The 22,185-nt window shown below is 41.4% G+C and overlaps 1 protein-coding gene across 1 annotated transcript; it reads right to left on the bottom strand.

Moving 5' to 3' along the window:
- Positions 1-2,066: 2,066 nt before the first annotated feature.
- On the bottom strand, positions 2,067-21,724 carry LOC119745730 (methionine--tRNA ligase, cytoplasmic-like). Its single transcript, XM_038222278.1, has 17 exons — positions 21,503-21,724; positions 20,848-20,938; positions 18,406-18,487; positions 16,987-17,106; positions 15,408-15,674; positions 14,386-14,477; positions 12,936-13,052; positions 12,034-12,237; positions 11,442-11,643; positions 10,553-10,894; positions 8,369-8,486; positions 7,634-7,847; positions 6,611-6,847; positions 5,283-5,466; positions 4,402-4,479; positions 3,524-3,646; positions 2,067-3,019 (listed from the first exon to the last, which is right to left on the bottom strand). Exons 1-17 carry the CDS (start codon positions 21,603-21,605, stop codon positions 2,846-2,848), a joined length of 2,748 nt encoding a protein of 915 aa, XP_038078206.1. The 5' UTR covers positions 21,606-21,724; the 3' UTR covers positions 2,067-2,845.
- Positions 21,725-22,185: the final 461 nt, after the last annotated feature.

Raw genomic sequence — 22,185 nt, forward strand, 5'->3', positions numbered from 1 at the left:
ACCAAGGAGCACCAAGGAATGGGGAAATTGCACCAGGGCAAATGATGAAGGCCATCAAGGCAAATTATGGAGGACACCAATGTATAATGAGAACACAAAAAAAGCAAAATAGTACCCACCTTGTCTGTACAATTCAAGCTTGAAAAAAAAGCCACACAAAAAAACTCGTCGCCTCATCAGTTCCGGAACTTCGGTCTGACCAGAGACCGACTTTTTTTGTTTTGCCTTAATAAAGATTTTAATTGATTTATTGAAAGTATAGCCTCACCAGGTTGTAGAAATTGATATATTTATTCATTTTCACACACACACAAAAAAATTCAAAATTATCCCCGTCGTGAAAACGTTGACGATAATGATTGAACGAAACTTAATTTTGATTATAGTCAATTATTAAATATTCATTGATTTATGACATAGATCTTTGTTTTGTTTTTAATACTACCGGAGACCTGCCGAGCAGATGTAAATATCAAACTAAACCAAAGCTTAAAAACAGAGGCTTAAAAAAAAAATCAAAAAGTTATGTGCTAGCCAAGCTTTCAGGGATCGGTCTGAGCCATAACGATGCCCCAGCCGATCCCTTAGTTCTCTTCCGGGGTCTCGGCGTCCCCGACCAATACACACTTCCTTCCCTATCCATCCATATAACCCCGGAGGGCCAGGCACCATGTAAAAGCAAAGAGCTAAGGGAGGAACAGGGCGGCCCCTAAGCCCTGATCCTCCGAGTGGACCACATGCCCTGAACCTGTACGAAGGCGCCAACCTGGAACTCGCGGACAGTACCAGCAGCAGTGCTTACCGATTAAGCTAAGGTACTGTTGGTGTTTTACGACGGGAAATTAAACATCATATAATGACTGACTGCGTTCGTTGAAAAGCAAAAAGACATCGACGGGATTCGAACCCGGGCTCCGCGATTCGTAGACGAGGAATCTAACCACTCGGCCATTCGGCTTCCTTAGAATACTGCTCAAAAACGATTGGTATGAATAGGCAGAGAAACATTGAACATTGCTATGTGCATTAGCTAGCTCCATGGACGAAACAGAAGTCAACATTACGTCACTGTTTTCACGAATTTCATGAGAATCGTCTATTTTTTCGAATTTTTTTTTTGGGGGGGGTTGGTGAATATGAATAAATATATGAATATATCTACAACCTGGTGAGGTTATACTTTAAAAAAATTAATTAAAATCTTAATTGACCTAATTAAGATTTTAATCTTAATTGACCTAATTAACGAATGGGCGAATTCCCCAAAAGTGCCGTTTTGCGTTTTCACGAAGAGGCGAATTGTAGTACGGGAATGTAGACGGTTTGTTTCTCCGGACACTTGGCCTCTGTGAAATCAAAACGCGGGGGGGGATCATCTGTCGGTGGGGGCGCTGTTCAAAACAACGATTATGCACTGAAACTGCCAACATATGGTGCTTTTCAGGGCGATGCGCAATTCAGAAAAAGGCACCCCAAATGGCCGGCAGATGCCACAAAAAGGGAAGTTGTTTAGACAAAAAGGCACTTCTTAAAAAAGGGCACTCTTTAAAAGTTAAGGGGGGTGTTAAACCCTATTAAAAAAAAGGGTGTTTGAATGGAAAAAGGCAGTCTTTACAAAATATTTGGGGGGGGGGGAAATACTCCCCTTACCTCCCCCCCCCCCTCCCCGCTGGCTACGCCTATGTGCTAGTCTTGCATCCAATAGCATTTCTCACATGTTTTCAGAAAAAAATCATTTTTTGGTCAAATTCTAATGAAAATGTAAGGCTAACCCCTCGCAGTTTTACTCAATTTTGGATGAAAAATTAAATTTTTCCAAACTTGAAAGGAAGTTGCCTAAGGGTCCCGAGAGTCCATTCCTACCCGATTTTTGGATAGAGGGGTTCTTTAGAAGGAATTATTCGACGAAAATATGGTAGAAAATTAATCCAAAATATCAATTTTCACGAAAAAAAAAGAAATTAAGATTTTTACTTTCTTTTACAATCTGCTCACAAATTAACAACGAATACTTTAAACGTCTGATTGTAAATTGCCTTTAAAAAAGGTTGGAGTCTAACATCAAGTTAATTTTCGTTTGAATCAAAATCCTGGATCTTCAGACATTTCATTTATTTCATTTCATTCAGAAACTTGTACAACTCTGAACAATGCAGGAGAAATTTGCATAAAATTTTTAATTGATAACAATTTATAGTAACATTTGTATGCGTTTATAAACAACTGTTTTCAATATTTTTTTCACTGATTCTAAATATTCATAATGTAGGTTTCATAAAAATGTGCACTTAGAAGATTGCAATACATGTACATGTAAATGAAAAAGAAATAGGTGTACACAATTTACCTCTTTAAACATAATATTATCAGAAAATTAATGTAACTGTGACATTACTACTTGTGCTCTTTAAAAGTGAAACTATTTTTATTTTTTTTAAATGAAATGATGAATTTGTGAATATTTAAGGTGCGGGTTGGGAAACTCGTAGCCACTTTTGAGTACTTTTCTACACTTTTTTAAAGATGAAATTATTAGTTTATATTTTCCAAATCAAAATACGAGAGAGTAGTTTTGTCCACAGAAATGTCATAATTTGAGGTATTAATAACAGCATATAAAGTAAAGGGACAAACTGAGACCCTGTTTTAACCCAATCAATCACAAAGTTCTTGAATTAATTTACTTTGTTAGTTTGTCTGCAAAAGTCTCTTTTTTGATCAACACAGATCCATTTCAATTTGTCCTGATAAGGTACACAGGCTATCAGCTTCGGTCCAAAAATTGGGCCACTGGTATCAAATGATCGAAAGGAGCAATGCTCATAGCAATTTTTAAAATTGTTCCTCATTTCTTGCCTCCTTTCTTCTTCTTGCCTTTGGAGGAGGAGGAGTCGGGCGTGGCGGGATTCTGACCAGAGGCAGTTGCTAATTCCTGCTTGAGTGCCAGCAGTTTCTTCACCTCCTTGTCAATCTCTGATTTCTCGGCTTTCTCCGACTTCAGCTTGCGGACGACGCTCCCCTGGAAAAACAAAATGAAATATTGGCTTGGTTCCATTTATATGATTCAGCTGTACATGTCATCAATAGTCTATGGAATAGATATTCATGCAGCAAACATGATATGCTCGCTACACCATCACAGCAGTCAAAATCAATCAAGCGACTGTTTTTAACAGTTAAGAGTCCCCTTGTTAGTTTGATACAGCCATGCTTTGACTGGAGGTGATTGATATGCCAGCTGTACCTACCAAATACCTCTTTTGTCTGTTGATGGAATTTGACAGTGTTTACATGAATGTGATCTGACTGTTTTTTTTTTTACTAGCCTGTATACAAATACATGGCAATTAGTATGCGTATGCAGTGTTTTCTTTCTACACGGTATTTAAAAGTTGTCTTGAAGTGTTCACACACGTATCACTACACTGCAACTTACTAAGTTTTTGCCCCCCAAAAAATCTGTTTCCAAGATCATTTTTTTTTAACAGAAATAAATTGAATAACTTTAACCGGATCAACTGACCTGTTTTGTGACTTCATCAGTCAATCTTTGGACCTCGTTAGCATCAGCGGCAGGTGTGGCTGGACCATCAACAACAGGTGCTGAACTGACTGGGGTCGCGCTCACGTCACCGGAACCATTGTCCTATATCAGAGACAAAAGGAACATCACACATGAATAACAGAATTACATGCCATCACTGAGTTGGCATAACTCATGCCTGTGCAGGGTTTTTGCAAAATAACAGGCGCGCCTGGCAAATTGGTAGCCTGATTATCACCCATTGTCAAACGGAGCCCTCTCTGTCTCCAGTCCAACGTCTGATATATCTAAGCATGCAAATTTATGCGACCCGCATACCAGCCAATCGAAGTCGACATGATGCATTTCATTCCCAAATGTGGACTAAGCTGTTTATTGGTCAATTTGGAGGCCATTTTTTGTAATACAACGGGCATAGAGATCTAATAAGACCCGATATTGGCTTTCAACTTGAACGGGTTACCGAAGACCTGCTATAAAAGGCGCCCTCTGAATGGTCAGAATCTCGAGGTCAAGACGTAGTCTTGTTTTGCATAATTAATCATCGAATCTGCTCGCATATCATAGACCCTTTCAGTGCAAGGGGATATTCCATAGACTAGCAAATTGGCAAAACCGTGACAAAAATGTACGTCTATCAGCAATAATGCCACAACGAAGAGCGCCGCCTTTTGTCTGATAGTTTCCAAGAGGAGAATCTGTTGTCCATCGTTAGCGATGAAAAAAACATATGACATTTCACTGCAAACATACTTGTCGATTTGACAACACTTGCGAGATATGTAAAAAGGAATTTCCTTTGTTGAAAGGGTACATTTTTTTTAAATAAAAAAATTTCATGAAATGGAGGTTTGTACCTGTTTCTTTTGGCCTGAGAATTTCTTCTTGAGATTGTCGATGAGGGCCGGGTCGAGCTTGTCAAACAAAGGCTTGGGCTGAGGAAAGACAAAAATAATTCCTAAACTATCAGCAGCATTCAAACATCAGATCAATGAACTTGTATTTCGTTACCCCTGATTGGTGTCATGATACATTCCTGGATCTCAAAATAAGTATGAATTCTCTTTACAGGATGGAGTTTGCGTCGGCGTGATGTAAACTCAATATTGGGTTTTTCCCTTCACCGACCTATTTTTAAAAACACTGTACACTCGGTGTTGTCCAAGGGCTCACGAGAAAAAAATCCAGTTGGGACTTGAACCCACAACCTCCTGTTTCCTAGTGCAGACGTCTTACGGCTTTACGGCAACGTTTGCCAGGATCGGCTGGCTGGTTCTAATCACAATATTGGTAGGGTGAAATTTACATCAGTGAGATGTAAATTCAATTTTTGGGTTTGCCCTTCACGAATGTATTTTAGCTTGGTTGAGGTACCCACTGCTATGGACCTTATTCACGAAGGAACCATTTTGGTCACGTTCCCTGACTGTATTTTATAAATTGTAAACTGTTGAATGGGATGGTGCCAGACTATTTATGCATTCTGGCCTCACTTTCAATTCTTTATTACTGTGGCTTAAAACATTAAGGTATGTTCAATCACAAATTTTAAATTATTCATCAGAGCACACTGGTATTAATATGTAATTAACTTGATTTTACCTCGCTTTTAAATTCAATATGGCCGACTCTTGAATAAGGCCTACAGATTCAATCCTGCAAGCTGGGTGGTTGAGTGGTAAGGATATAATACGAGAGGTTTGTTTACGTACAGAAAAAAAGGTTCTTTCAAACTCACCGTGCCAATCTTGTGACCCGGCACTAAGTAGCACACAAAGTTCTCGGTGATGACGTTGCATTCCGCCGGCGCGTTGAGCTGTTCCTGAATGGTGCGGCTGGTAACCGGCATGTAAGGTATCAGCATGGTGGATACCAGGCAGGAGATGTTTGTACAGAGACCGGTCACGGTGCCCGCCCTTGCCCTTAATTGAGAGACACAGTAAACAATCAAGAAACTTGGCTGAGGCTGGATTTGAATATGCAAATTTTCTCAAAGTCTTTGGCATTCTGTAGGTCCGAGGTTCAAATGCTGTTTCAACAAATGTTTTAATATGAAGACTGAGTAAACAAGCTTGGACTAATAGGAGTTGAACCCTAGACCTTCTTGTGCTCGGGTCAATGAGTTAAAGAGTCTATACGTTTTTGTTTATATTGATGGAGCGTGACGTTGCAGCTTGACGGGTGAAGGGTCGAGTCAACCAGGTGCTTCTTTATTCTTATTGTTTTCTGGTTGTTATGCAGTGCAGCGCCATGTGCGCCGCTTGCGGCGGATAAGGGCACTTTATAAATTTTCATTATTAATATTACACGTGTAATGGTACCATTAAGGAGACACGGTATCGTAATTTCTTCGCATGGTGGGAGACATCAGTCATTAGGGAGACATTTTCATGTCTCCCTAATGTCACGGCCCCCCCTTTAGAGGCACAATTTTATTGTCGCAATTAGGTTATATTTGTTGCTCGTGGTCTATTTAGTAAACATACCGAAATTCGTGGAAAAAGGACAAGGGAATATTGGGTTAGGGCATATTTAAGTTTGAACAATTTTGTGCACAAGTCTATGGGGATGTCTCCCAAATGTCCAATCCAGGGTAATCACTATTATTATTATTATAATATTATTAAAAGGGTTGCATAGGAGGGACTTGAACCCAAGACGTCCTGCTTTCATGTGCTTAGGTCGCTGCGTGCATAAAGTAGTTATAAAGCAACTGGTGAAATAGTGGGATTCGAACCCATTATCTTGCGCTCACTAGTGCTTAAGGCAATGTAGAAACATTTGCAGAGTATATAGTATGCATGTGGAGATTTTTTGTTTTAGGCGGGACTCGAACCCAAAACAGCCTACTTACTAGTCCAGATGCAAATCCACAAAAGAAATGCAAAGACTGAATGAACAATTCTCCTCGAGTGAGATTCGAACCAACCCAGTGGTGTTTTGGGGACAAGGTGCACGAAGGCTCAGTCAATTTCAATAGTCTAATTCTTAATCAATTTCATTCAATCAAATAATCAGAATTATTTGTCAGATTACTTTGTGAAATTCGCAAACCCCCCCACTCACCGCTCCTTGTCTCCGCCCTTGACCAGCACCCAGGGCTGATTGGCCTGTATGTGCTGGTTGCCAAGGCGGGAGATGTTGAGAATATGTCGCAAGGCATCCCGGATCTTGGATTTCTCCAGAAGCTGCTTGTAAGATCTCAGCTCTCGGGTGACCAGCGCTAGAAGCCGCTCGTCGTCTGCTTCCAGAGCCATCTCGGGAACGACACCGCCGAAGTTCTTCTCCAGGAACGCCAGACACCTTTTGAAGAAAATAATTTTTAAAATGTTTACTCTTTTGAAAATATTTTATTATACTTCTAAGAACCTTCTACAAAATTCCTAAAATCCCCAAATTGGACCTCCAAAGCTTCTTACCACCCCAAATATTATTAGAAAATGTTACTGTCAACCATCAACTGGCTGTAAAGTTATCAATTTCACTTTTGGAGGGTAATGCACTTGTAAAGAGTACATCATCAACTGATAGCAATCTCAATGCATTCGTAATTTTCATATGCAAAGTCTTTTTTTAAAAGCCATCCGACTATTCACACACACATTTCCATATAAACAGGCTTTTAAGTTAATACTAGAATTCACAATAGTTGGAACTGTACATTATTTACCACTGATTTCTGAATAAAATGCCAAAACACCCAAGGCAACTGACTTGTTTTTGCTCATTATGATTCATCTTTTTGGTTTGTTGGGGTGTTGGGTTGTTTGTTTATTTATTTGTTTTTTAGGGGTTTGTTGGTTTTGTTGTTGTCGCGTCAGTGCAACAAGGTCAAAACTCGATTCTGCAACAAAGTCGTAACTCGCACGAATGTGCTCCGTGCAACATGGTCATATTTTGCAAATCGCGACGTCCATTGACTTTGTATGTACATCCAGGTTATTTTAAGCAAAATACGACCTTTTGACATTGAAAACTCGCGTTTCACGTACATGACGTCACACGCCATTTTAGGAGATACGACATTGTTGCACGGACACAACGTTTATGTCTTTTTTTGTGTTTGTAATTTTTTTTTATTAAGTTTACCTATTGATGAAGTTGCCCAGGTTATTCAACAGTTCGCTGTTGTTCTTCAGCATCAGGTCGGCCCAGCTGAATGTACTATCCATGGTCTCGGGGCGGACGTACAGCAAGTAGAACCGCCATATATCGCTGGGGATACCCGTATCCTTGGCCATGTCGCCAAACACTCCGATGCCGCGACTCTTGGAGAATTTGCCGTCTTCGTAGTTCAGGTATTCTGGAAAATTGAGGTTTTTGAACTATTTGCTGAAGTCCGTTTAAAGGCATATAGCATCATCTGCATTGATCCCAAAAGTAACCTAGCAAATTATTATCAAAAAGCTTATTTCCTTACTTCCTGACATCCTGGAGCAGTGTGGAGGTTTTCTAGTATGTATAATCTAGGCCTAAATTTATGCACAGCTGAGCATAAACAACACAAGGTCTGTCCCAAGACCTTGACACAAGTGCATCCTCCGAAATCAGCAACACACTTTTGCCATGTAGCCTCAATCCCGCAAAATCCTCCATTTTGCAAAGAGGATTTTGGAGGATTTGGGAAGGTACATTAAACGGTCGCGTCTTCGCATGAGCGCACAATGCCGTCAAACGTCCCTCTCTTGTTGTAACCGTTGAGGGGGTACTTGTGCACGGAGTTAACAGCTTGTAACATCTTCTCCGCTTATTTTTTGGCTCAGCAAATATATCTTTTGCTAAGCAATATTCTATGCTTAGTAGTTTGGTCATTTTCTTACAAACCTGTTGCTATGAGGTGATTGACAATAGTGTAGTTGTCATCAGCTCCTATCAGTGAGCAGGGGAAAATGACGCTGTGGAATGGTATGTTGTCTTTGGCCATGAAGTTATACAGCTCCACCTAAAAGAAGAACAAAAAAAGACGAAGCACGTTATCATTTCTCCAGACTGTAGCCATATACGAAGCAGGCTTACAGGAAGACTTAAAGAAGACCTATGGGTTGCCTGTCAGGGACCGATAGGCATGATGTCCTAAGTGACATTGTCTATAAGCATACTTATTACCTCCGCCAAGAAGTTTTCATAGGTGTTGGTTTGTTTATTGGTTTGTTTGTATGTTGGTTTGTCTGTTAACAGGATAACTCAAAAAGCAGGATAACTCAAAAGATTTTTTTTAGGGGTGGTCCTCGGTACAAGTACAAATCCATTCGATTTTGGAAGTGATCCGGATCTGGGTCTGGATGCAGGATCTTTTTAAGGATTCTTTCAACTTTTCGTACGTGCGAATATGCTATGTGTCGAGACGTGTGTGGGCAACGCAGCGTGCAGTCTATGAGCGCAGAGCGCACACAACATTGAAACCAACAGGTCAATGGACTCAACCATTTGATACTATGGGGAAGTGGGGGATGTGCAATAAAATATGCAAGTCCAGCGATATGCAAGTTTTTCTATTGGGCGTACTGACAATATGGCGGGGAATTGTTCAGCCTTGGCGGAGGTTTGTGCTCTCTGAGTGCTTTCTAGTTTAGTATGATATAGACTACAGAAATATAATACGGGTGACTTGGTTCTTGGTACTTGGTTGGTTCTCATCCTACGGACTTCCACAAGGGAGTATAACTAGGAGGCCAGAAACACCGGGGCAAACCCCTTCTCTTAGCGATAAGTGTTACTGGGTTCTTTTACGTGCGTCAGGCCTTATCCAACACACAGGACCTCCGGCTTAATTTGCTTAATTGCACAAGTGTCCGGGCCCGGGCTTGAACCCACGCCACTGTTGCCTCTGAAACACCAGAGCATGAGTCCGGTGCTCTTAACCGCTAGGCCATGACACTCCAATGTTTAAAAAGATATATTAGCCAACTTACACTGGTAGACTCACAAACAGACTTACAAAGAGCAGACTTATAAGAAAATTTGTAACTCGGACTTTAACCTTCCTAATTCAGCCACAATAGCACTGTTTGTCGACTGGTATCATTTTAAAAATACCACGCCCATTTGAAGCATGTTAGAGGGTACAGGTTCATAGTTTTTTAATGGAAATTAAATTCTATTATCCCTTTGCATACATGTTTCTTTTGAAATTATTGATATTTTACAAGGTTAGTTGTGTTTGCATTGATTGCTTTTTAAAATTCTGTTAACTGTTTCATTTTTAATATTTCTTGGGAACTGAATGGCCTCGGGCAACGGTGAGTTTTCGTAATCACCGTTCATGTTGTTTAAAGTATAATCTTAGTGTACTGTCTTCTAGGTTTATTGTTGTCTGACTTGATGACCAATAAATATTCATAAATACCTAAGACAGTTTACGCATTCCTATTGGTCGAGAGCCCGTCACGTGGCCGGTCTTAAACGGATGATAAAGACATGGCTAGCTGGTCTTAAACACTTTTCCAGTGTCACAATAAAATGTGGACTCCTAAAAATCCAGTGCCTCTTATCGTTTCATTGGTTGAACGTTCAAAATCCTCACGTAGGCATGCGCAACACTACCAGGGAGTCAGAATTTTATAGTTCTAAATTCAAAACGTAACGCGCCAGGTGCGTTCTGCGCGACATCGCGCGGAACATGATACGCGCGCGTCAATCTCCATAAAAGGGTTGTTTACATCATACTCGCCAGCTGAACACTCCATTATTTTGCAAGAGGGATGTTTCAAAAAGCATAAAGTGCATTTGTTGAACAAAATCGGGATGTTTTGAACGAATTATATGATTTTTTTTTACCGAAAAGGTATTTATGAATGGGAATAAATATGTGCTCCGTCGGTATTTATCACTCTGTTTAAGACCACTTAGAGTCTGGGTGCTGATAATTACCCTCGCCTCCGGCTCGGGTAATTATCAGCACCCAGACTCTAAGTGGTCTTAAACAGAGTGATAAAAACCTCTGGAGCACACATTTATTCCCTTAGTAACAGCAGAGTAGTATTTGGCCAGATGCACTCTGTCATTCACCTGTTCTGGGTTCTTCCACCATTTCTCCCACTGATCCGTGTAATTAGCCGTGATAGACGGATACCCGATAGGAGCGTCGAACCAAACATAGAACACCTTCTCCCGGAAGCCGTCCAGCGGCACCGGAGTCCCCCACTTGAGATCCCGCGTGATGCAGCGCGGCTTGAGGCCGTCCCGCAGCCACGACGATGTGACGTGCTTGGCGTTGGCCGTCCAGTCGCCCGCTGCGGAGACCCTGTCGTAGTACACCTGCAGCCGGGACTGCAGTTTGGGCAGGTCCAGGAAGAGGTGCTCCGAGGTCTTGATGATCGGGGAGTCGTTGCAGATCTTGCAGCGGGGATTCTGGTTAAAACATGATTTGACAAATCAAATTTAGTGCAAGAAACGGCAGTTATATTGGAGACTTGACTTAAACTTGACGTTTAAAATCAATCACTATGCAGGAAACCGGCGGCACGTTCTTTGAATTTAAACTTTAATTCTTTGCAATTCAACTTTGAAGTTTCCTCTTAACGGTGCCTTCTGGTCTTCCTTCCTCAATCCTGCAAAACGCTCTAATGCCGTGTTAGATTTTCCATAATGAATCCATTAGGATTAGCATAACAACGACGGAAGAATGAGCATCACATTTCAACATTATTGTGACAGATATCCATGCCGCTGATAGTTGAAACAAACTGGCAGCCTTTTTTATGTTTGACTTGAAATCACAATATCTACCTTTTTGAGTCACTGATCTTTTTTTTTTTTACATGTTAATTTTCTGTGGGCACTGTTGTGATCAGTTCTGATGATTTAATCAAGGGAGCTTAGTTATTTAAACCTGCGACCTCCAGTACCCTTCAAGTTATTAAAACGTTTGACAGTTTAATGGTTTTTGAGTGATTACCTTTAATTCTGTGGCGTTGATGAGTTTGCTGCATTTGTCGCACTGATCACCTCTGGCGTCGGGATAGTTGCAAAGCGGGCAGGTCCCCTCAACGAAGCGATCGGCCAGGAAACGATTACACTTGACGCACAGAAGCTGTTCCACTGTGTCCCTCAGGAGAAAGTCTCGCTCGTGCAGACGAAGAAAAATGTCTTGGGCAATCCTGGTTAAAAAAAAATACAATATAGGGATCATGGCATTTGTGTTCTTGGGCAGGACACTTTACTCCAATTGTCTCGAATCGAGACCAGCCAAAATATCAAGACCAACGGGGGACCGAGACTGAGACCACGACCGAGACCACAGCTCCTGAGACCGAGACCAGCAAAAAGTGGTTTCGAGACCAAGACCGGTCTCAAGAACTACAACACTGCTGTACACACTTGTCTCTTGTGGTAGCATTATCGGGCAGACCCTTGTGAACAATCTGAACGGCAAATTCCAAAGATTTGAATTTAGGGGTTGGGTTTGTTTAACGGGTACCCTGTTTCCCTACTACCCGTAAATGCACACCCCTAGTGTTCCATTCTCAACCGTCCATGTTTTGACGTACTCGGTTTGCTGTTGGGTGGTGGTCCTGCCGAAATGGTCAAAGTCGATACTGAACCACTTGTAGATGTCGTGGTGAATCTTGTAATACTTGTCACAGATCTGCTTGGGTGTGAGCCCCTCCGCCAAGGCCTTGGTTTCTGTGGCCGTCCCGTACTCGTCGGTTCCGCAGATGTACAGAGAATTGTAGTTTCTCAACCGACAAAATCTGACGGAAAATTCAAACAAAGTAAATTTGATTGAATGTGAAAATAACCAATGGGTAAAACTTGCTGTGAAATGTTTCTGCTATTTTTCGATTTAAATAATTTCATATTTTTATGGATAATTTCATATTTTTATTTAATACAAAGATCATTCGATGACATTGTAATCAAAAATTCTGGTTTCTTGACCTGGTTTCTAAAAGGCAAGACAATGACAGTATTAAATTACTTGTGATTCATATTGCCATACAATAGACCTTTATCATGCTGCCACCATTTCAGTCATGTTCCTTGTATTCAAATAACAATATTGAATACGTAACAATACATTAAAAAGGAACCAGACTATTTTTCCTTCCAGGTTACGTTGATTTGAATGGGAAAACATCAAGATGGCCGCGACATAATAATGGACTATAGAGGGCCCTCTCATTGACCAAGGGCGGATCCGGGGGGGGGGGCCAAAGGGGCCATGGCCCCCCCAAAAACGAAACCAATTTTTTTATTTTTTTTTATGTGACATCGCAATAAAGGCAGGCAATGAGTACACCACCATCTTTTCCTCAAAAAAACATTGGTTAAAGTGGTCAGAAATTGCCTCAGATCGCACCACAGAGCATCTAGAATCCAACTATTTAAAAAAAAAAAATAGAAATATCCTTGCAATATAATTTCAGTCAGACATATAAAATACACACACCTTGAGAATACATCGGCACTCAGCACACATCCGATGATGTTACCCAGATGAGGTACGTTGTTGACGTAAGGCAAAGCACTGGTGATTAAGACGTTACGCTGACCTTCCTCTGGTAGACTGTGAAATGGAGGGAAAAATGATGGTGGTTTACAAAGGGTAAGACTTATGGTTTGGTTATGGCAGACCAGACTCCAGAGGGGAAGAAAAAGCAGATCATGAAAAGGGTGTGGGACGGGGATGGGATGGGGGAAGGGGGCAAGGGGGGAATGGATGGCAGGGGGGAAGGGGGAAGGGGGAATGGATGGCAGGGGGGAAGGGGGCAAGGGGGGAATGGATGGCAGGGGGGAAGGGGGCAAGGGGGGAATGGATGGCAGGGGGGAAGGGGGAAGGGGGAATGGATGGCAGGGGGGAAGGGGGAAGGGGGAATGGATGGCAGGGGGGAGAGGGGAGGGGGAGAGGGATAGGGGAAGGGATAGGGAGGAGGAAGGGTACAGGGAAAGGCACCAAAGAGGGGTAATGAATACACTTCCCATCAAAATACCTTGTACACTTTACAAGCTTTTAAGAAATATACAGGGTGGATCAAAAAAACCGAAACCGAGATATTATTGCTAATTGGAACAGAAGTAGGGCACATGTGAATCAAACGGAGATATCCTCTGTTAGGGTCGAATCTCCTCTTTAAAATGACACCCTGATCATGTCATTACATTCACGGTTGACTGAGCAGTGACCAATTTTATGAAGGGGTCTATTTAGAGAATTGCGCCACTTTTCAATTGTGGTTTTTGTGGTGTCATTTGTCACAGAGTGAAAGGCTATGGTTGCCAATCAAGGCAGGTGGGGAAAAAAAGAGATTTCACTATGAAAAGTGGCGCAATTCTCTAAATAGACCCTTTCATAAAATTGGTCACTGCTCAGTCAACCGTGAATTAAATGATATGATCAGGGTGTCATTTTAAAGAGGAGATTCAACCCTAACAGAGGATATCTCCCTTTGATTCACATGTGCCCTACTTCTGTTCCAATTAGCAATAATATCTCCGTTTCATATTTTTTATCCATCCTGTATAGCCATATCAGCTTCCGGTGCTATGGCAGTACGGCTAAGTGAAAGTCTATTTTCAGCATGTTCTCACGTACTTGTAACTGACAAAGACCTAGAAAACACATGTAGCTCTCTAGGCAAGAGAATTGTACGTAGCCTATCAAACCAAGTCCCTGGCCAGAAAATAAAATGTCAGGACCTTGAAAGGTGTCATATAGTCTTCTGTATTTTAACATATTTCATAATTTTTGGAACAAAAATGATTAATGTGACTTCTACAATGTTCAACAGTATGCCACAGGTCAAATTAGACAAAGCTGGGGTAATAACATTATTTCTGATTAAATGTTAATTTATCAATTTTTGTGGAATGTTTTGAGGGTTATCAATTTATGCACTTACAGCGGGTGATTTCTCGCTCTCGGAGTCGGTGTCGTAGCCTTGCCGTACAGCCAAGCCTGTCTGGCGCCCTCCATCTCTTCACTGCTGACATCCTGCCGATAGAAAAAGCTGCGAAGTAGCGATAACGCAAACTCAGGGCGTATACATAAACTGAAGCCACAAATACTTTTTGTCTTCTGCAAATCCATGATGATTTTTGTTCCATTTGAATGAGAACTGTGAACTTTTCCTGGTGAGGAAATGTTGTTTTCTATACAGGAATAGTCAGGCACCTTCAAATGTTTCAGTATGATTGCTGGATTTGTCTACATGTGCAAGCAGGGGTAACATGGGGAGAACAAAAATATTTTCCGGAGCCCTAGCATGACACTGGGTATATCAACAGTACATTCATGTATTTGTCTAAAAGGCAAAAATTAAAAGTACTGCCCATTTCAATTGTTTCATATTAACCTCTGACCCTCAAGGACAAAAATATGGTGATGAAAACTTCTCTTTTAGGCTTTTCTAAAATCCCCAAATCAGAAAAAAATCTGAAAAAAAAAAATCCTGCCCCTAATAAGACAACCCCACTTCTTTCCCATGAAATCTGGGTCAAGTTTTGGTTTTGAAAGGTGAGTAAGATTTGAGGCTTTGCATGGTGGAGATACTAAATAATGAAAGGTTTGCGGAAACACCATGTGCGAATAAATTCTCAACTAAGAGAATGGTTCTGAAAAGAACCAGAGGTATACACTCTGAAAGATGAATCAACACACACCCTCGGAACAAAAATTCTAATAGAGGGTAATTCCAGCATTACGAAAGGAAGTGTTATGTCCGTGACGGAGCCAATTCACCGTGATATCTAATTAATGATTCAGAGAAATGATCCAAACTCCTAGTCTGTAATCTCCTTGACCATTACTAGATAATGGATGTACAAGATTTGAAAAACAAAACAAATTCAGGTTCATTCACTATGCTCTTAAAATCTCTGTCAAAGCGCCCTTGATAAAAATTAAATCAAATATTCCGTTTACCTCACTGACTGAGCTTTCCTCATCCTTGGCGGTCCTGGCATCGGCGACGGGCATCGGAACAAGGGGCTGAGCCAGGATGGACGCCTTGAAACTCCCCGCTCCTTTGCCGTTGGTTACAGCAGACACGCCGGCCTCAAACGCGCTCTGCCCGCTGAGGCCCATGAACCAGGACTCCACGTTGGGATACTGGGGGAGCAGGTCCGACCGCGAGGCCTGGGCTGGGTATAGGGCTGCCCATACGCTGATATCTGCGGCTGATATACCTTTCTGCAGCAAAAACAAGAGAACGGCAGCCAATTTCAAAAAAGTTTACGCAATGGCTTAACTTCACCTGCACCACAATTTGTTACATAAGTGGCACAACATTTCACGCGTGCAATACTTCCGGTTATGACACATTTCATGATAGGACTTGCACAAGAAAGTATGGCGTAACTTGTGCAATCATTTTAGGTGGCATAATTTGTGGCGACATCATCAACATCATCATCATCATCAGCCTATATCGTCGCACTGCATGGTAAAGGCCTCTCCTAGTCCAACAATTTGGGACTCTCAATACTGTGTATGAGAGTCCCAAAACTTAAGGTATTGAAAACATACAATACAAGACAATAGACTGGCACCTGAAACAACCAGTCCAACACCGCTTCGGTAGCCCTACTGCATCAATCAACTGTGCGAAGACAAACATGTGGCATGAACCAGGAACTAGTCTCTATTTCTACTCATGTCTCCATAGTCAGCCACCAGACTAATGACAATGAATGAAGAGGTCAGTCTGTTCAAATGGTTGGACCATGGTTGCACATGTACCAGTCTAGTCTTTAGCCTCATTTTGAAATCACTTGACTTCCCTCTCATGTGCGAAATATTGACGTAAAAGTCTCCTTGAAAAATTGAATTGAGTCTGCAAACTTGGTTGATGAAATACTGAGAACCTTTTCTTTGCCCAATTGAATTTTTGGAGAAATTTGCTTGATGGAGAAAGTTGGCCTGATTTTAGATTTGCGTGTTTCAGAGCACTCCAGGTCCCAGTCTGGGCCTCTCCAAAAGCAGGCCACTCTCTCTGTCCCCGGTATGTCTTTTTCCAGGCTGTTGTCCCTGTTCCTACCACCAGCTCGTCTCTCCATTCCCTGGAATCGCCGTAACTCACAGGGCAACTCGGTGCAACCATGATCACTGGCTCACGCGCACTGCAACGGCTCTGTGAACACCGTGGTTTACGCTAGGGCTGCCGTGAATCCATTTCATAATTGGCTTGATTCTCCTCTTTGAAGTGAAAATAAGCACAACTTTGGTTGTAACCGGTGTGGTGACAATCTGCTGAAAGGCAGTGAACCGTTTTCAGGTTCTTATTTGTGAAAATGTTCTATAAAAGTAGGATGTGAAGTTGCTGTCTGTGGTCATGTATGTTTAGCATACGTGAAATTTGTCGTTATGGAAAGCATGTGAACCACTGTGAACCATTGTGAAGGAAGTCAGCTGGCCTGAGGAGGTGGTGACGTCACACTTTCTCAGCGGATTGAGGATTTTGACGGGCCTTAAGGGTCATGGAAAAAAATTCATCTGGTCTTACCCCGACAAGAAACTGCTTTCCCTGCAGTAAGCTGTTCAGGTGAGTCAGCAGACTTTTCAAGCTGTCGACGTTGGCTTTGCCGCTACCATATAATGACGCCAGAAAAACTCCTAGCACAGGCTGAAAAAAATTAAAATAATAGCGTCAAAAGGTTTGGAGAGTCTGAACTCTCAATCTTTGCAAAAACTTTTCCACTGTGAACATAGATTTTTTTTTTCAAATTTACCACAAAGGGATCTTAGTAGGTGCATTATAATATTTTTAAGTTGTACAAAGCAATTCACTGAAGCGGGGCTTGAACCTGCAACCTCCGGATTGCCGTTCCAGTGCTCTACCAACTAAGCAATCCAGCCCTATGATGGTGGTTCCCCATTTTGTCAATTTCTTTGTTCATGGGGCGCTAGTCACAAGCCATGAACCCGTATATAACCAGGGATCACGCCCAAGTGACAAAGTCACGATGCTAGCAACATTAGCAATGCTTCAAAGCTACGAAATACCATGGGTTTATGGCTACTGACTATCGAACCTTGAACAGACTTTGACAAAATGGGGAACCGCCAACAAAGGGCTGCATCGCTCAGTTGGTACAGCAGCAATCCGGAGGTTGCAGGCTCAAACCCCGCTCGTCAATTTCTTTGTTCAACTTTAAAATTACAGATTTTTGGGGGGTAACAAGTTGAAGCCCCTAAGGTTGGTTGTGCCCATTTTGCGACTTGCCCTATTTTTTTTCAAACTAGGCAAGGAGGTTCCCTGTTCATTTTCAAAAGAAGGCACTCACTTTTTGTTTTTTTATAAATTGGTGATGGCATGCCCATTTCAAAACTGAACAAGTCAAGAAAATGGGCAAAGCAAAGTTTGTATTTCTGAAGGGCATTTGTGACCTGTTCTGTCAAAAGCAGACGCTTCTGGGCAGAGGTTGAAATTGAGATAGGGCCAAAAAACGCTGTGGGGGTGATTTTTATCGATTTTCAAATTTTTGCATATTTGTAATCCTGAACATGTCTAAAATATAATATAAAACTTTGAAACCCTAATTTGAACTCTACATATACTATTTTTGACGATTTTGATAAGGTATATCAGTTAAAGAAATAACTGTTTTGTGACATTCGTGGCCATTTTCTCCATTTTCTACTTTTCGACACAATGAACTTCAAAATAGCATAACTCTGCCCAGGAATGACTGGTTTCAAAAATCAAACCACCTATTAAAAGGAAAAAGAACATATGTTAACAGTATGTAAAAATATCATTTTTTGACCTTATGCCCAGAAAAGTCTGATTTTGACAGAACAGGTCACATTTGAGAAAGACTCGGTAGGAATCAAACTTGTAAGAGCCCAGAAGACATATTAGTTGTGTAGCCTTCGATTCCAGTCACTCATAATTATGAAGGACCACATCAGACTTGTATACCTGTAGTTGAGTAGCCTCCCACTCCAGCCACTCATCCACCTGTGTATCGTCAACATCCAAGCCGCCTTGTGCAAGTAGATATCTAAAACGTGAACAAAAAATAACAGGTCCTTAAAAACAACAAAACAGAGTTTTCATTATATCATTAGCCTTGGTCAATGCTCTCGTCGTTATTCGTCCCGTACGCGGTCAATCGTCGGCATATATCCTCACGCGCTATGCACATGCATGTAAAAATACAGCGCGAATAGCGACTTCACGCGGCCACTATTTTTATGCAAATCAGTTGGAGACGATGTCGAGCCTTGGTTCAATCGTCCATGTGAGGTTTTGGGGGTGGTGCTCATTATGTTAATAGCCTTAGCTGACCTTAAATGTCGTTTTCTTATTGGTCGATCGTTGCGTGGAAACTTGCATAGTGAAACGTGGCACCGTACATAATCCATACACGTACACATTGTGTGTCTCTGCACACGGCACCAATGCACAAAAACGTCCGTCCGCAAAAGTCTGTCACGTCCGCAAAAGCCGGAATAGCTGCAAATAATTTGATGATTTACCAAGGTGTGATTGGACACTCCACATATTAGCCCCGCCTACATTATCTGTATTCGCATACGAGGTCATGCGCTGGAAATCTAGCGCAAAGTAAAGAAAAACATAAGCTTTGGCCGACGATTGAACCAAGGCTCGACATCGTCTCCAACTGATTTGCATAAAAACAGTGGCCGAAGTGAGGTCGCTGTTCGCGCTGTATTTTTACAAGCATGTGCATAGCGCGTGAGGATATATGCCGACGATTGACCGCGTACGGGACGAATAACGACGAGAGCATTGACCAAGGCTATTATATCATTAATTCACAGGTTTATTTTACACATGTCAAGACCAAAAAAGTCTATGGGCTAAAAAATACTCAATTATAAGGCTGTTTAAACAATTGGACAATTATGTGGAACGTTATGCTGATGAACACACAATAGACTTCATAATTATACACAAACAAATCATAGCAAATAAATGTGTTTCCTTTTTCCTTTCAAAATGGGTGACGCCCTTCACCGACATGATTTTGTAGTAACAATAAACTTCACAATGAACTAAATTGGGTGGCATTTCAGTGACTACACTCCTGCTGCAATCCAGCCGAGAGAAATTCCATCCAAAGTCACATTCATTGTACCACAGCTACCGTAATTTTCGGAATATAAGCCGCGGCTTATACGTTGAATTTGCCCATGAAAATGTTTACTGCGGCTTATACACAGGGCGGCTTATACGCCGAGCCGTGAAGAATAAAAATGACATTTACATGTGTATTTAATGTACTGGTACAAGAAGAGATGTGTTGCTGAAATAATTATCAATTAAGAACGCCATTAACAAACCGAAAGCACGTCCCACAAAAAGGTACCGAGCGGTAAAAAGTACGGCTAGCTAGTGAAAGCTGTCCCTTGGACATCGACAACCAACCGGCCGTACGTGATGCTGCATGCATGCTGCATGGATTCCCCATGGACCACACCATTTGTGGTAATAAAAGGGGTGTACTTTCTTGGGAACAATAATTACCAATATTTCCCTCGTTTAAAAAAAGAAAAAAGACAACTAATACTTTTTATGGAGTTTGAAACATATCTTTATTTGATAATCAGTTGTTCAACGTCACAATATAATTTTTTTTCTTGAAATGTATTCAAGAAATGATGTAAAACTCAAAACAGGGGTGAAATCACCCCTTACGAAATTAATGGATTCGTCCACAAAAATCTCAGCATCGTGTTGACTGTTTTCGAAGAAAGTTACGATCCAAACTTGAACTTTGACGTTACTACTCGTTAGTAATCACAACAATTTGATAAGTTTTGCTGTAAAAACAGACTTGTTTATCCTTTAGGACAAAACAACTCAGCGTCTGTTGCCACAAAGCAGGATTTGTAGCGCTCCAGTCAGACAACACATGGTGGGTTGCATACTCTCTCAAGTGCTGGGGAAAAATAATGTTATTCCCCGGCACAGGCTCACTGACGAGCCAGCCGGCAGCAATTCCCGTTTTTTATTTCTCATCATCAATTTCCATATTTGTTAAGAGTAATTGACTGTAAATGATTTGACATAACTTTTGTGGCCCTTTTATAGCTTTCGTAATGTAAATGGAACTGGTTCAGAGCATTTTGACTAGAATTTGGAGGCCTTACAAAATTTAACCGCTGTGGTTGGTGCGGCTTATACGCCGATGCGGCTTATACGCCGATGCGGCTTATACGCCGATGCGGCTTATACGCCGATGCGGCTTATACGCCGATGCGGCTTATACGCCGATGCGGCTTATACGCCAACTTCAAATCTTAATTTGCAGATTTTTGCGTGCTGCAGCTTATACGCCGCGCGGCTTATATTCCGAAAATTACGGTAAATCCAAGGACTTAGATACAAACCCACCTGCATATGCTATTCGCTGAGAATATATAGTCTCCGTTGCCGCAATCAAGAACAGGCAAACGATTCTTCCTCAAGTAAGGCACAACTTGATCTGTACAATTTCAAAAGAAATCCGTTTTTAAATACATGATTTCTCATCGAGTTTACAATATTTTTAAGTTTTTTAGGCTGCAAATGATTAATATAGTTCTTTCATTAAAATTTCAGCCAATGCATAAATATTGAAGGATCCTTGTTAACATTAGTCACAATTTGTAAACATCTAATCTATACTGATCCTCAGTACTGAGGAGTTTAGTCCAAACTCTGGCGCACCCTTTTTAAGCACTTTTTTACATACCACTGTATATGGTTGTATTCTTTGATTTCTCATCGTTTGCCCTCGAGTTAGATTACTACTAGGTAATCTTTCTTCAAATTTTTCGAGAGAGTTATACATCTTTCTGGAGTCCATATGCACCAGTTTCGGACTAAACTCCCCAGCAGGTTGGGAAACCAGACGTGTGGCCTAACGTACAGCGCAGCAATACCGAGGCCACACAAGTGGGGTGACATATCCACTATCTTTATTTTTCCCATGGGGACCGAGTTGTTGACTTTTGATAGGGCCTAGGCTCAGTACAGTTTACTTCAGTGAATCATAACTCATCATTACCCGTGTATCCAACTTCTTTCAAGTCCAGTTTGATGCCAGTGACTGATGCAGCAATGACAGCCTTAAGACTGTGCTGATTTCCTTTGTCAGTCAGCAGTTTCATGTTGAATAAATTTACCAAAATTGACAGAATTTTGGAACAAAATGACAGCTGGAAGTTAAACGGCGATTTTACACTCTTGCATCAGCTACATGTGCTTGATGTATCAGACGACTGTTTCATTTTCGTTCTGACCGCACAGAAGCACTAGCGCCCTCAGTTGTTGAACTTCGTCGACCGGAAAGGAGTTTTCTAAACTTCGGCATTGTTTAAGGATCGCCTATTTATCCTGGCTAAGCCGGATTCGGAATCATTTCTGAAAACCTTGGTGTCATAATTGATCCGAATTACTCCAATCATCTTGGCTTCGTATTTGAAAAATGTATGCTCGTGGAGCTTAACATGGACCTTTGTTTTAGCTGAAACCATAAGTAACTTAGGTTAGCGCCTAAATCTCTTCAGAATCAAAACCAACCGTATGAGGGCGCTAATTGCTTCACACCAGTAAAGTCATGTTTGAAAACCAGGCTTAAAATAAATGACGTCAAGACGACGTACGATTAAGTGGGGGGGGGGAACACGGTTTGAAACTTAGAATAACACACGTTTATACACATTATGCCACGGTTGGTTTGAAATCACT

This window comes from Patiria miniata, unplaced genomic scaffold (genome assembly GCF_015706575.1).
Source record: "Patiria miniata isolate m_02_andy unplaced genomic scaffold, ASM1570657v1 HiC_scaffold_7, whole genome shotgun sequence".
NCBI classification, from domain to species: domain Eukaryota; kingdom Metazoa; phylum Echinodermata; class Asteroidea; order Valvatida; family Asterinidae; genus Patiria; species Patiria miniata.